The 16,683-nt window shown below is 35.0% G+C and overlaps 1 protein-coding gene across 1 annotated transcript; it reads left to right on the top strand.

Moving 5' to 3' along the window:
* Positions 1-3,258: 3,258 nt before the first annotated feature.
* On the top strand, positions 3,259-16,423 carry LOC120191860. Its single transcript, XM_039194748.1, has 3 exons — positions 3,259-3,455; positions 12,441-12,671; positions 16,082-16,423. The coding sequence occupies exons 1-3, from the start codon at positions 3,381-3,383 to the stop codon at positions 16,421-16,423; spliced, it is 648 nt and encodes a 215-aa protein (XP_039050679.1). The 5' UTR covers positions 3,259-3,380.
* The last annotated feature ends 260 nt before the right edge of the window (positions 16,424-16,683 follow it).

Here is a 16,683-nt window from a genome sequence, read left to right as displayed (position 1 = left end):
TAAAAATCTGCTTGTGTCTCAAGACCCTAAAGTTAAAGAATATTCCACCATACTTATTAAAGATCTCATGCTTCCTTTTTCCCCTTCTAGAGACTATGATGACCTCACTAAGGAAGTTACTTCTGAAGATATCAAAGAGGATATTTTCCGTCAAGGAAATGACAAGGCCCCAGGCCCTGATAGTTATTCCTCTCTTTTCTTCAAGAAAACATGGTATGTGGTCGGAAATGAAGTGACTTAAGCTATTAAATTTTTCTTTAAGAAGTCTTATCTCTACCCAGCTTTTAATGCCACTACAATTGCCTTGGTCCCAAAGATTCTGAACCCCAGCAGAGTTTCAGATTTTCAACCCATTTCTTGTTGTTCAGTAATTTATAAGGCCATCACAAAGATCATTGTTAATAGGATGACCAACCTGCTGCCTAAGATTATTTCCTCTAATCAATCTGCATTTGTCAAAGGAAGGAATATTATTGACAATACCCTTCTTGCTCAAGAAATTGTGAAAGGATATGGAAGGAAAACTATTTCTCCTAGGTGTGCCCTGAAAATCGATCTTAAAAAAGCTTGACTCCATTCACTGGAGCTTCATTCCAACCATTCTAAAGGCTCTTGAAATTCCAAATATTTTTATTGAATGGATTGTGACCTGTTATTCTGCTGCTTCTTACTCCACTGCTTTCAATGGAAGCTTAATTGGATTTTTTAAAGGTGCCAAGAGTCTTAGACAAGGGGATCCACTTTCCCCTATTTTGTTTATTATGGTGATGAATATCCTTTCAAATTTACTCAATAATGCTGCTACAAAAGGGATCTTTAACTTCCATCCAAAATGCAAGAAAATCAACCTCACTCACTTAACATTTGCTGACGACCTTCTTATTTTCTGCAAGGGCAATCTGGAATCAATCATGGGAATTATCACTGTCCTTGACTACTTCTATGAAATTTCAGGTCTCAATCTTAATGTTGCTAAATGTGAAATTTTTACAACTTGAATTTTAATACATTCTCTTGACACATTGATCAGCGCTACTGGATTTAAGCTTGGAAAACTTCCAGTTAGATACTTGGGGATTCCTCTGTTCATAAGGAAGCTTACTGTTAAAGACTGTCAACCTCTTATTGACAAGATCAAAATCAAGCTTCATCAATGGTGCAGGACAAAGCTAAGTTATGGTGGCAGATTGGAGTTGATTAAAACAATACTTTTTTAGTGTGGCCAATTTCTGGTGTGGACAACTTATCTTGCCACAATCTGTTATCAAAAAAATTGAACAAATCTGTTCGAGATACTTCTGGAAAGGATCAGGCATTCCAGCAATGGGAGCTAGAGTTAGCTGGGCAAGAATTTGTACTCCAAAGTCTGAAAGCAGGCTTGGTCTCAAGGACATCAAGTCGTGGAATAAATCATGCATGCTTGTTCTTATTAAGAGAATTCTTGCAGGGAATGGATCATTATGGGTTGCTTGGATCCATAACTATTTAATCAATGATTGTGATTTCTGGCTTATGGATGAACCTTAGAACACTAGTTGGCTCCTACGAAAAATCATGAACCTTCGAACTACAGCCCGCCCTCTTCTTGCATCAGGAGCTATGACCACCAAGTAGTTTTGGGAAGAGATCTGACAGAAAAATAGTAAAGTCCCATGACACAATATGCTTTGGTTTCTATTTCACATTCTCAAGCACATCTTAATTACTTGGATGGTAATCTTGGATCGTCTTCCTACTAAGGATAGATTGCAACGTTTTGGAATTGAAACTAATGATCAGTGCATCCTTTGTTTCGAAGCAAGGGAATCCAGGGATAATCTCTTTGTTGAATGTAAGATAATTGTTTCAATCTGGAATTCTATTCTCCAGCTCTCAGGTATTCATAAACCTTTCCTTACTTGGACTAATCTCTTGTTTGGGCTTACAACACATGGAAAGGTAAATCTTTGCTAACTAGTATCTTGAAGCTTTCTTGGTGCACCCTCAACTATACCATATGGGAAGAAAGGAACCGAAGAATTTTTAGAGGAACTTTCAGATCCGAGGACGAGATTCTTGACTCAATTAAGCATAGTGTAGGAACTCAACTTAGCAATAGAAATGTTAATAGATTGGATATAACTAACCTATCTCTTTGTAATTATTGGGGTATAGAATGATTTTTGGTGTAATTGGAACCCCTTTCTTTTGCTCTTTCGATTGTATTGGATTGAAGTTGTTATGCTTTTCCTTGGGTAATAATATTCTAATTATCCAAAAAATATTATGATATACTGGTGATTCTTTTTATTTTTAATAATATTTTTATTATATATTCTTTTTATATTGATTTTCTTTTTTAATTACCAAGCATTTAACCTTCCCAAAGTCAAGTAAAAGAGCTCCAAACCATTGAGGACAATGGAAGAGCCCATCTTATATTCCTAATTATGCGCACAAAAGGACTAAACTGATCTAAAGTTAAAAAGAGGAGAAATTGTTGTGTAGATCAAATTATTATATTACTGAAACTGTTTTCTGTTATTTAATATATTTTTTTAAATTTTACAAAATAATGTGATAGAGCTAAATAGGATATTTGTAAAATTAGTGGTGTGGGAACTAGAAAATATATACAATGGTAGCATAACAAATGAAAAGAATATCAAAGATTGTTTGTGCAGTTTGATCCAATGATTTAAATAAATGAGACTTTATTTTTTTCTAAAAAAATCAAAATAAAATAGAAGGAATTCATGCAGGATCCACATCTAAATCAGAACTCTCAAAATCCACCTTATTAGAGCCACTATGACCCATTATCTTACTTTTGAAACATCTCCCAAACTGATACTGATAAAAACAATGCAACCCAACTTATTTTAAAAAAAGAGAGAAGATATGAAAAAAAATTACAAAAAAGAGGAAGAAAAATAAGTTTTATATGGATACAAAAATATCGTTTTTAAAATGATGTTATTTTGGTATCATATGTTAACGTCATTGATTATTCAACAACGGAATGATTAAAACAAGAGTAATGTCAAGGTTGAGTGAAAAAATTGAATATGTTTCAATTTTAATGACCGGAACAGAAATAAAAAAAAAGTTGAGTATGAAATTTATAATTTACCAAAAGTAATATTAGCTCTTCTAATTATATGTTTCCAATTCCATGCCAATCCTCCACGGCTGCCACTTTCCCTCCTTCATCACCTCAACCCTCCATTGCCAAATCCTATCCAAAGTTCCACGTCTCGTTCTCTCCGCCTTACATTACATTACTCTCCACGACTTGAATTTTTTCTATTACTCTCCATACTAACTTTTCCAGGAAAATTTATTTCACTTGTTTTCTTTGCTAGGGAAAGAAGAAGTAAAGAAGGATAGAAAATAAAGAAATGGCAGGAGGGGTTGGTCTCAGCCTCAGGCAACTCAATTGTCTCGCTGTTATGTTCATCCTCACCGCAAGAGGCATGATTTGTAATATCCCAAAATACGGGTTAGTTACTAAATCATAAAACTTCAGAGTTTGGTGATTTAAGTAGGATATTTGTATGGTCCAATGATTTGTTCGGAAATATTTCCTGAAAGTTATTAGTAATTATTAAATGAATTAAATGGCAAAATGGTCATTTAACCATTAAAATGTGATATGTTGGGGATATATACGGGGGAAATGGATAAGAAGAAATATCTAGAGATTCTTCTTCTTCTCCTCTTTGTTCTTCCATACGAGAGAGCCATAGCATAAGGTGAGTTTTCTGATTTGTTAATTATTTGTTAAATTAAAGGTTAGGTTTTGATCATTAGATGATAACTACGCTTAAGGGAAGCTTAAGTTGTCTTATGATCAAAAGATGAAGAAGTTATAAAAGATTAAAGGAAACGAGATTTTATATGAAATTATGGAAAAGAGTTGATAAGTTGAATTTGAAGTTAAATTTGACTTGTCATCATGTTAATTAAGGAATATGAAGTGTTAGAATTGTATTTAGAACATATTGAATTTTAGTATGATTCTTAAATTACACATGAAGGATAGGATTTTGAAGTTATAGATGATTTTCATGGATATAAGTTGGTTTAAGTAATGGTAGTTGAGTTTAATGACATGGTACGGTTTAAAATAGAAGAATTGAATGAAGAATTGATGATTTTCGGGCTTAAAATACAATTTCTGGGTAGCGGAAACCGATACCCTATGAATGGGAATCGATTCCCCCTCTTGAACGAAAAATTCCAGTATGATCAGGGGGTATCGATTCCCCCTAAATGAAAAATAGAATTTGGTTCTTTAATTTGGTTTAAGTTGTTAACATCAAGTTTAAGGTTTAGGCTTCTGATAGTTGTTTTGAAATGTTATATTTATGTAGATATTGAGTCTAAACAAGTTCCGGAATAATCAAAGGATTAGGATCGAATCAAAGCAAATACGGCTAAAGTGAGTGCAATTTTAATTGTACTTATATTATTGAACGAACATTGGCTTGCGATGAGCTAGTGATGAAGTTACTAAGGTAAGAAGTGAATCCTAAAATGTTATTTGATTTGTGATTCTTACATGTGCATGAATACATGAAATGTGTATAGGTTATTATATATGTTATATAATATGCATAGACATAAGAGCATAAAACATAAGATATATGATATGATATACATGATTATATGCATATGTGATATATGCTATAAGACATGACCAATGTGAAATGAGATAAGCTATGTGAATATATGAAATGACATGTGAATATGAAATACGTGATACATGTGATATGATATGAAATATATGGTTACACATACATGTGGTATGTGACAGAAAAGAAAGAACAAGTGATGAGAAATGTATTCATAGTAAATGCCCATAGTATATGCTACGAGAGCTATAGGTATAGTTGACATGCCAAGAGTCGAGGGTATTGTAGTCCTTCGGGACGTAGTCCTTCGAGACGTAGTGGTCCTACGGGACATATATAGCAGTCCTTCGGGAAAAATACTGAACAAATGTTCGGTGCCCATGAGGGAATTTATACGAGCTGTGGTGACAACAGTAGTGCACAACCTCAATGTACTCACATACCTTTGTTCTCAACAACAATATACATGGGCAATTGAAGTATAAATTAAAGTGAAAGTGATGCATAAAGGTAAGTTTCATGTGTGCATGACTTGGTTATATATGTCATATGAAATATATACATGCATATTGAAATATCATGATCAAATGGTAAGAATGCATATTCAGGAATCTACTGTTACATGTTTATTTATTGCCTCACTAAGTCTATGACTTAGCGTATAAGTGATTTACATGTAGGTACCAAGAAATGAGAAGAGCAAGAATAGAAGTAGCAAGGACAGTATTATTACTAGAAGATCAGATTAGAAGTAATCGACAAAGTATGTATTTTGTTGTGTAAAGAGTATTGGCATGTAATAAGTCATTAATTATGAGCTCTCTGATCGAGTTTGTATTTTATGGTCTCTTTTATGTAAATTAACGTATTTTGTTTTAAACAAAGTTTTAAATTCCCGGGGTTTTTCTTTAAGAGTCAAAGTTTTAAAAGTCAAAGTGACACCTCGGACTCGTATTCGAGTCGGGTACGGGTTGGGGTGTTACAGTAATGGCATCAGAGTTAAGGTTTAGTCGATTCTCGACATAAACCAGAGTTTAGAGTGTTTTATAAGGTATACATGCTAACAAAATAGTGAAAACTTCTGATCTGATGGAATAGTAAGTATATTGTTGTGCTAATAGAACTATATGATTGTATTTTTATAGATGTCTGGACAATGTAGTTCTAGAAATGAAGTGGGAGATGATATATCTGCTGAAAGTAGTAATTCACCTGCCCTGGCCAGACAGAGTGAAGAACATACACCCTCTGGAGTGCCTGTGAATGATCAAGATGTATTCTTTAGAACTTTAGACGCAATATTGACGCGTTTTTAACCTCCTGTTACTTCAACTCCAAAAATGAATGTTGCAAAAGAGTTGAAGGGTTTAGGAGCTCTAGAGTTTAAAGAGGAAGCTGATGAAGGTCATGTTACTGCGGACCTTTGGCTTAATGATGTGAAAATCATGCTTGAGGGACTTCATTGTTCCGATGTTGACAAGTTGGATGGAGTCGTCTCCTTGCTTCGAGGGCAAGCAAGAATTTGGTGGTCCAACGTTACATTGAGAATGTCTGATGATCAAGTAACTTGGTCCTTGTTTTTTGAAGAGTTCAAGCATAAGTACATCAGAGATAAATTTGTTCGACAAATAAAGCAAGAGTTCATGAATCTGAAACAATGGAATCACGTTGTATATAAGTACGAGTGTGAATTCAATAAGTTGAGCCGCTTTGTTGTCGAGCTTGTTCCTACTGAGAATGATGCTTATGAGTGGTTCGTAGAGGGGTTACATCCTTGGTTGAAGGAAATGTTGATTGTCTTGAATTTATCTTCGTTTCAAGAAGTAGTCAACCGTGCTAAAGCTCTGGAAAAAGCTCAGAACGAGAGATTTGAAAATTCAAGGACTCAAAGAGTCAAGAGAACGTGTGCTTCTTCGAGTTTCGCACCGTAAAAAAGAGGCAGAGATGCTGGTTCTCGACCTCAAGCTAGATCGGAGTCAGTGGTATCCTCAGCTAGAGGATCAAATCCGATAAGAGGTAGACAAACTCAATCAGTGGGATCTGAAGCTGGAATATTTAACCAGAGTCAAGACAGACAATGCCTACATTGTCGAAAGAATCATTCTGGGATATGTAGAAGGATTTCTGGAGCTTGCTTTAGATGTGGGGACACCTGACATTTTGTTCGGGATTATCTTAGGGTAGTCGATAAATCTGCACAGCCAGAGAGGTTTATTTCTACAGGCCAAAGGGGAAGAGGTAAAGGCAGAGGAATAAGTCAGTCAGAGTCCTCTTCTCAACAAGAGATATGTTCCACTGCTCGAGTGTATAATCTCAGGACTAATAAAGATCGGGATGATCCGAAGATTATAACAGGTACCTTTCTGCTGTTTGATAAATATGTTATGGTATTGATTAATACGGGGTCTACATATTCATATATTATTAGTAAGTTAGTGAGAGAATTGAACATTAAATTAGAAGCTACTAACAATGAGGTGATATTGATGAATTCGTTAGGGCACAGTGCTCGGGTAAATATAGTGAGTCAAGGGTGTCCCATACGAATTCAGGGAATTGAATTCCTTGCTAATTTGATGGAATTACCTTTTGAATAATTTGAAGTTATACTGGGAATGGATTGGTTATATCGTTATTATGCTAATGTCGACTGTAGACTGAAAAGAGTAACGTTGAGAAGTCCAGAAGAGGTAGAAATTGTGGTGTTTAGTGAAGGGTAGAATCCATTGGCAAATGTAATCTCAGTGATGACGGCAAAGAAGTTATTGTTACAAGGATATCAAGGGTTCATTGCTAGTGTGGTGGTTGTAAGAGCCAAAGACAAAGAGATTGAAGAAATTCCTATCGTAAGAGAGTTCTCTGATGTATTTCCTGCAGAATTGCCAGGTTTACCTCCGGACAGAGAGGTAGAATTTCAGATTGAGATAATACTGGGAACAGCGCCCATTGCAATGGCACCATACAGAATGGCTCTAAAAGAGTTGCAAGAATTAAAGATTCAATTACAGGAATTACTGGATCAATACGACTCTGTATCGACTACAGGCAGCTCAATAAAGTGACTATCAAGAATAAATATCCACTTCCTCGAATCGATGACTTATTTGATCAATTAAAGGGAGTTTCAGTGTTCTCAAAAATTGATCTACGTTCGGGTTATCATCAATTAAAGATTCAAGAGAAAGATGTTCCAAAGACGGCGTTTAGAACAAGATATGGTCACTATGAGTTTATTGTAATGTCGTTTGGAGTTACGAATGCACCAGTTGTTTTCATGGATTTAATGAACATAATTTTTCAACCCTATTTGGATCAGTTCGTAGTGGTTTTCATTGATGATATTTTAATATATTCAAAGTCAGAGGAAGAGCATAGTTCTCATTTGAGAATTGTCTTGCAGAATTTACGAGACACTAAGCTTTATGCTAAATTCTCTAAATGTGAATTCTGGTTGAATGAAGTGGCATTTCTTGGTCATGTAATTTCTGCAGAAGGAGTTCGAGTGGATCCTCAAAAGATTAAAGTTATTCTGGAGTGGGAAGTTCCAAAGAATGTGTTAGAAGTTCGAAGTTTTCTAGGGTTAGCTGGTTATTATCGAAGGTTCGTTAAAAACTTTTCAATAATAACATTACCCCTAACTAAGCTGTTGAGAAAGGAAGTAAAATTTACTTGGACTCAAGAATGCCAAAAGAGTTTTGAAAAGTTAAAGAAGATTTTGACAGAAGCTCCAGTGTTAGTCCAACCTGAGTCTGGCAAGGACTTTGTAGTGTATAGTGATGCATCTCATAATGGCTTGGGATGTGTATTAATGCAAGAAAACAAGGTGGTGGCCTATGCTTCGAGACAATTAAAACCGCATGAGAAGAAATATCCGACACACGATCTGGAGATGGTTACAGTAGTGTTCGCTTTAAAGATCTGGCGTTATTACTTGTATAGTGAAAAATGCTACTTGTATACGGATCACAAAAGTTTAAAGTACTTGATGACTCAGAAAGAGTTAAATTTAAGATAGAGAAGATGGGTGAAATTTCTCAAGGATTATGATGTTGTGATTTATTTCCATCCCGGAAAGGCAAATGTGGTAGCAGATGCCTTAAGCCGAAAGATGTTTGCAGCCTTACGAGCTATGGATGCTAAACTATCATTAGGCGAAAATGGTGCAATTTGTGCGGAATTGACTATCAAACCATCATGGTTAGATCAAATTAAAGAATTGCAAGCTAAAGATGAAATGTGTTCAAAGAAATTGCAGCAAATAAAGAATAGAGAGTGTACAAATTATGAGATGAAAACTGATGGGAACCTATATTATCAAGGGAGGCTAGTGATTCCAGATGTTAATGAATTAAAGAATGATTTATTAATGGAAGCTCACTATAGTCCATTAACGATGCATCCAGGTGGAAACAAAATATATATGGATCTTAAAAGTCGATATTGGTGGCCTGGAATGAAAAAAACATTACAGAATTTGTATCTAAGTGTTTGACTTGTCAACAAGTCAAGGCTGAGCATCAGGTTCCATCGGGACTATTACAATCAATTTCAATTTCTCAATGGAAATGGGAGAATGTGACGATGGATTTTGTGATGGGGTTGCCTTTAACTCTGAACAAAAGAGATTCAATATGGGTGATTGTAGACATGTTACTAAGTCAGCTTATTTCATTCTGATACGAGCTGATTTCTCTATGGATAAATATATTGAGTTGTATATTAGAGAGATTATACGGTTACATGGTGTACATGTTTCCATAGTTTCTGATCAGGATCCTAGATTCACATCATAATTTTGGAAGTCTTTACATGGAGCATTGGGCACACGACTGAACTTTAGCACATCGTTTCATCCTCAGACCGATGGACAATCCGAACGAACTATCCAAATTCTAGAGGATATGCTAAGAGCTTGTGTAATTGAATTCAAAGGATCGTGGGAAAGGTATTTGCCACTTGCTGAATTTGCGTACAACAATAGTTATTAGTCAAACATCAAAATGGCTCCCTATGAAGCTTTATATGGGAGAAGATGTCGTACACCCTTGAATTGGTATGAACTTAAGGATCGAGAAGTTATTGGTCCTAAGTTGATTCAGAAAATGGAAGAGAAAGTTCAAGTAATTCAGAATAATCTGAAAGCTTCATCTGATAGACAGAAATCATATGTTGATTTAAAAAAGAAAGAAATTGAGTTTCAAATTGGAGATAAAGTGTTCTTGAAAGTGTCTCCGTCGAAGAAAGCATTGAGATTCGGACGTAAAGGAAAATTGAGTCCTCGGTTTATTGGACCACATGAAATCGTTAAGAGAGTGGGACCAGTGGCATATCAATTAGCTTTGCCACCTGAAATGGAGAAAATTCACAATGTCTTTCATGTTTCAATGTTTCGAAAGTATCGATCTGATCCCTCCCATATTATATCACCAGAATAAATTGAAGTGCAATCAGATTTGACATATAAGGAATAATCGGTCCGAATTTTAGCCCATGAAGTTAAACAATTAAGGAACAATACTATTCCATTAGTCAAAATGTTGTGGAGAAATCACAAGGTGGAAGAAGCGACGTGGGAACGTGAAGAGGACATGAAGATTCAATATCCCCATCTCTTTATACAATGAAAATTCATCCTCGAATTTTCTTAAGGGGAGAGATTTGTAATATCCCAAAATATAGGTTAGTGACTAAATCGTAAAACTTCAGAGTTTGGTGATTTAAGTAGGATATTTGTATAGTCCAATGATTTGTTCAGAAATATTTCCTGAAAGTTATTAGTAATTATTAAAGGAATTAAAGGGAAAAATGGTCATTTAACCATTAAATGAATTAAAATGTGATATGTGGGGATATATACGGGGGAAATGGATAAGAAGAAATATCTAGAGAATCTTCTTTTTCTCCTCTTTGTTCTTCCATACGAGAGAGCCATAGCATAAGGTGAGTTTTCTGATTTGTTAGTTATTTGTTAAATTAAAGGTTAGGTTTTGATCATTAGATGATAACTAAGCTTAAGGAAAGCTTAAGTTGTCTTATGATCAAAAGATGAAGTTATAAAAGATTAAAGGAAACGAGATTTTATATGAAATTATGGAAAAGAGTTGATAAGTTGAATTTGAAGTTAAATTTGACTTGTCATCATGTTAATTAAGGAACATGAAGTGTTAGAATTTTATTTAGAACATATTGAAATTTGAGTATGATTCTTGAATTACATATGAAGGATAGGATTTTGAAGTTATAGATGATTTTCATGGATATAAGTTGGTTTAAGTAATGGTAGTTAAGTTTAATGACATGGTAGAGGTTTAAAATAGAAGAATTGAATGAAGAATTGATGATTTTCAGGCTTAAAATACAATTTCTGGGTAGAGGGAACCGATACCCTATGAATGGAAATCGATTCCCCCTCTTGAATGAAAAATTCTAGTATGTTCAGGGGGTATCGATTCCCCTGGGGGGGTATCGACTCCCCCTAAATGAAAAATAGAATTTAGTTCTTTAATTTGGTTTAAGTTGTTAACATCAAGTTTAAGGTTTAGGCTTCTGATAGTTGTTTTGAAATGTTATATTTATGTAGATATTGAGTCTAAACAAGTTCCGGAATAATCAAAGGATTAGGATCGAATCAAAGCAAATACGGCTAAGGTGAGTGCAATTTTAATTGTACTTATATTATTGAACGAACATTGGCTTGAGATGAGCTAGTGATGGAGTTACTATGGTAATAAGTGACTCCTAAAATGTTATTTGATTTGTGATTCTTACATGTGCATGAATACATGAAATGAGTATAGGTTATTATATATGTTATATGATATGCATAGACATAAGAGCATAAAACATAAGATATATAATATGATATACATGATTATATGCATGTGTGATATATGTTATGAGACATGACCAATGTGAAATGAGATAAGCTATGTGAATATATGAAATGATATGTGAATATGCAATACGTGATACATGTGATATGATATGAAATATATGGTTACACATACATGTGGTATCTGACAGAAAAGAAAGAACAAGTGATGAGAAATGTATTCATAGTAAATGCCCATAGTATATGATACGAGAGCTATAGGTATAGTTGCCATGCCAAGAGTCGAGGGTATTGTAGTCTTTCGGGACGTAGTCCTTCAAGACGTAGTGGTCCTACAGGACATATATAGTAGTCCTTCGGGACGAATACTGAACAAATGTTCGGTGCCCATGAGGGAATTTATACGAGCTGTGGTGACAACATTAGTGCACAACCTCAATGTACTCACATACCTTTGTTCTCAACAACAATATACATGGGCAATTGAAATATAAATTAAAGTGAAAGTGATGCAAAAAGGTAAGTTTTATGTGTGCATGACTTGGTTATATATGTCATATGAAATATATACATGCATATTGAAATATCATGATCAAATGGTAAGAATGCATATTCATGAATCTACTGTTACATGTTTATTTATTGCCTCACTAAGTCTATGACTTAGCGTGTAAGTGATTTACACGTAGATACCAGGAAACGAGAAGAGCAAGAATAGAAGTAGCAAGGATAGTATTATTACTAGAAGATCAGATCAGAAGTAATCGATAAAGTAGGTATTTTGTTGTGTAAAGAGTGTTGGGACGTAATAAGTCGTTAATTATGAGCACTCTGATTGAGTTTGTATTTTATGGTCTCTTTTATGTAAATTAACATATTTTGTTTTAAACAAAGTTTTAAATTCCCGGGGTTTTTCTTTAAGAGTCAAAGTTTTAAAAGTCAAAGTGATATCTCGGACTCGTATTCGAGTCGGGTACGGGTTGGGGTGTTATATGATTAGCCTCGAGGACTTGGCCTTTGTGGTTTTCTCCATCGTCTACATGCACTTGCTTTTCAAAGTTGCCTTCCCTCGGAATGCCCCTCTAAAAGACTGTATAGTCTTCGATCAACGAAACAAGATTTTTCGCTCGTACATGACGTTCAGCGCCTTCATCGGACTTTATTTCTCGGTGGCTTACATCATTCACGGGATTAGGGGTGTAAACCAGCCGAGTAGAGCTCGAGTATTGCTGAGCTCAACTCGAACTCGAAAACTTTAAACGTAGGTTCGACTCGACTCAAAAACTCACGAGATAAAAATTATGAAGCTCAGCTCGAACTCGAAATATATTTTTGAAACTCGAACTCGAAAAGGCTCGAACTCAAAAAAATTCAGGAGCTCGATTGAAGCTCGATTTTGAGATCAATTCAAGCTCTAACTCAAACTCGAATTTGAACCTACAAAAATCTTATATTACATTTAAAATATATAAATAATTTTCCCTTTAATCAACCATCACCAATACATTATAATATGATTGTATGAACTATAAAAAATCTAAAAAATAAAAATACAATTACAAGAAATTTAGGATAATTAATATAAGCTTTGAAGTTTTTAAAACTTCAAATGTATTGAAAGTTTACAAAATATGACAACACATCTAAATTTATAAAAAGATGAAAAAAATGACAACATATCCAAATTTATACAAGATGACACTATTTTCCTTACAAAAGATAACAATATCATGATAGATGCATGTTTACTTAAAAAAATACAAAAAATGATATCATCCAGTTAAGCTTACTTACAAAAGATGGCAGCAACATGTCAAATTTACTTACAAAATATTGTAACATGTCAAGTTTGCTTACAAAATATTGCAACATGTCAAATTAAGTTCCCACTCATAGTAGTATGTACCTAGTGCTCTGATTATAGCTTTACTCATATATTTTCTTATTATCACAAATTGTTTAGACTTAAAAATCTCAAAAAGGGAAAAACTGAAAATAATTATGTTTTTTACTTCAAAAGATACTTGAAATCCTGCTTTTGTAGAACACACAAATCATCACAAAGAGCTTTGACCTATCAAGACACTAGCAAAGTAAGTAACGACATGTTTCAAGGCAGGTAAGACTAGAAATATTGAAAAGATAATCACCTCTTCTGAGGTAGAACTGTGATCCTTAATAGGCAATGAAGCTAGATCCTCAAAAGTTATGGTAGTAACCGAACCAAGGATTTTAAGAGGAGAATCAGACCAAATGAAGTCAGCAGCAGTAGACACATTCTTCGAGATTGTCTCCCCATCTCCATACCTGTGGTCGGCATGTAGTTAGAAACAAAGTAAACACTTGAAAATATTTACCAAAATATGAACAAAGTAGTTACATTGTTGTATGATAAAGGGAAAACTTACCCATCATGGTGTCTCTTTTGTTTACTTACCCTAAGTACATCAATCACCTACATCAAGCATGTGTAGAAAGAAAAAAAGATGAGAATAAATACAATCAATAGGGCAAAGGAGAGAGTTTGAAACATAAAATGAAACAAAAACCTTCTTTTATGGTTCTATTGATCCTTAAAATAGATGCTTGAAGTCAAGAAGACGTGGATCAATCTTTGCAGGGGCTTTATACCTTAGCCCCAAAACATAAATCTCAATTAATGCTGAACGACTAGAAGCAGGTTTATCAACTTCAACATTCTCAAACAACTGCAAACCAAAAACGTGTCAAACTAAAAACATAACTTTACAGAGAGTCTCTACGGTTCTGTTTACTGTTTATCACCTATTTGAGACCCAAATATGAATCAAGTTCAAACTTCACACGCGGTACAGATGTTTCTCCACTAAAAATGTCTTGCAAAAGCTTATACAAACGACTAGATGTAACATCACCTCTATGAACATCCATAGATAAAATACTTGTTTTTGTTCTCCGATGATGCAAGGGGATGAGAAAAGCAGGAAGATAAAAGCAACCAAGAAACAAGAGTCGGTCATCAGCTATCATCGAGAGAAAAACCAGAAAACACACATCAAAGGAAACTAAAGACACAAAACCAAAAAAAACAGTGACCAACTAGGAAAAACTAGAAACTACGAGCCATCAGGAACAACCAAGCAACAAGGTCAAAAACAAGAAAAATCAACAGAAATAATCCATCATCAACCAAAGAACCCACCATCGAGCAAAATAAAAAACTTATTTTTCTAATCCATAACCTATCGTTGCCTTCGCTAGGAACCACGATATCATCTAGGGGAAGGTAAACCCTTCATCTTTTACGATTTTCCAGTCGTGCATGTGGGATTCAAACTTCGTGTTCTAGGGATTTGAGGGGTTTTCTAGGTTAGTCGTTGGGGTTTGTGGGGAGAGGAGAGGTTCAGTAAGTTTGGGTTTCTTGCCTAGGCCAGTGAGGAAAGAGTGGTCCGGGCGTTAGGGCTCTTCATCAGAGCCCGTTGGGACGGCGAATGTCGCAGTGGCCGTGGTCTGACAGGGCTACGGGGTGGTGAAGCTGGGTATTTACGAGGGTATTCTGGATTTAAGTTTAAGGTTTTGGGATGTTTTTTATGAAGGTTGTCACCAGAATCTATTTAGGTAAAGTTTAAGTTCCACATCGGAACACTAGGCGGCTGAAGCCACAGAGGCTGTGGGTCTCTGTTAGGGTTGAGTGAGGAAAAATGATAGAAGGTAGGGAGATGAGAGAGCGGCGGGTTGTGTCTCGTTGAGGAGAGATGAGGAAATGATTTAGGTTAAGCGTTTCACCCTAATCTTCCTTTATATTCCAACGACCAAAACGACGTAGCTTTAAGCAGTACCAAAATGGCAACGCTTCGAGGACTAAGGGGTAGCCCGTGTTTTAGAAATGGAGTATTAGCATTTTAGGACCTGTTATATTTGTAATCTTCTGATTTCGTCATTAATCAAAGTTTACGTTTTTATGATTCGGGTTGTTAATTTATTTTTATTTTATGTTTTGATCACTGTTTGTTTTGATAATGGACCTATTGATTGATTTGACCAAGTGTGATTTATTAGTTTATTTACATATAAACCCTTGTTAATTTCATTAATTTCATTTTGCATAATTTGTATGTTACCTTCATGTGCATAATTTAACCCCTATCACATAATTAGATTAAGGGTTTAGAGTTTAGGGTTTAGTATTTAGTATTTAGGGTTTAGGGTTTATAATTTAGGATTTAAGGTTTAGGGTGTAATTTAACATGTGCTTATTTAAATGAGCTTTTATTTTTCTTTTAGTAATATACAATGTAACAATTGGACTTGGGTTAGATAAATAAAAAAATTAAAAATTTCAGGGTAGTTGTATTATAGAATTTTTAATATATTTTTAAAATTTTATAATTATCAGTAATGTATTTTTAATAAAATTTTTATAATGTAATTTTAAAAATCTAAAATTATAATATAACATTTTCTTCGAGCTGCTCACGTGCTTTTTGAGTCGAATATCGAGTAGCTCGTTTCGGCTCGTTAAGAACTCGAGTCGAGCTCGAGTCGAGTCCATTCGATCCGAATATTTATCGAGCCTTGATCGAGTCGATCTCGAGTAGCTCGTGATCTGTCTCGTCTCATTTACAACCCTACACGGGATTGTTGAAGGTGATAGCCAAGGGGAGAAGGCAGCGGGCCGCATCTTTTCCTTGTGACTAGCCAAGTTTTCATGGAAGGGGTGGCGTTTACGGACAGGTATTCGATTCCGGTTCAGGTCTTTGTTCCGGTTCTTTACAATTCCCGGAGGATTTTCACGCTGGTGGAGTGGGTGAGGTCTGAGTTTTCAAAGGTGGATAATGAGCATGCATCTAGTAACAGAGTTTACGTTGGGAGAGTGCTTGCTTTGGCTAATATGGGGCTTTGGTGCTTCAATCTATTTGGGTTTTTGTTGCCTGTCTATTTACCTAGAGCTTTTAAAAAGTATTACACTGAAATTGAATCTAAGGTGAGGGATTGATTCCATGTCTAGATATGTTTCGACGATGAATGTATTATCGAATGTTATTTAAATATTATAGTATTATCGAATGCATTATAATTAATCCGGCTCTAATACAACAAGAGATGGATCAAAGACTTAGGGGATCTGTCTCACCACCATTGTAAGAAATTATGCAGGAATTACTGGAATTCCATCAAAAGAAAAAGAGTAGTTCTTTTGTATGGCCCAAATAGCCCAACAACCCATGAAACAAGATGTCCGGCAATGTTGTCAAA

Source organism: Hibiscus syriacus, unplaced genomic scaffold (assembly GCF_006381635.1).
Source record: "Hibiscus syriacus cultivar Baekdansim isolate YM2019G1 unplaced genomic scaffold, ASM638163v2 tig00116971_pilon, whole genome shotgun sequence".
In the NCBI taxonomy this organism is placed as follows: domain Eukaryota; kingdom Viridiplantae; phylum Streptophyta; class Magnoliopsida; order Malvales; family Malvaceae; genus Hibiscus; species Hibiscus syriacus.
The sequence above is the reverse complement of the archived record's forward strand: the minus strand, read 5'-3'. Positions and strand labels throughout refer to the sequence as shown.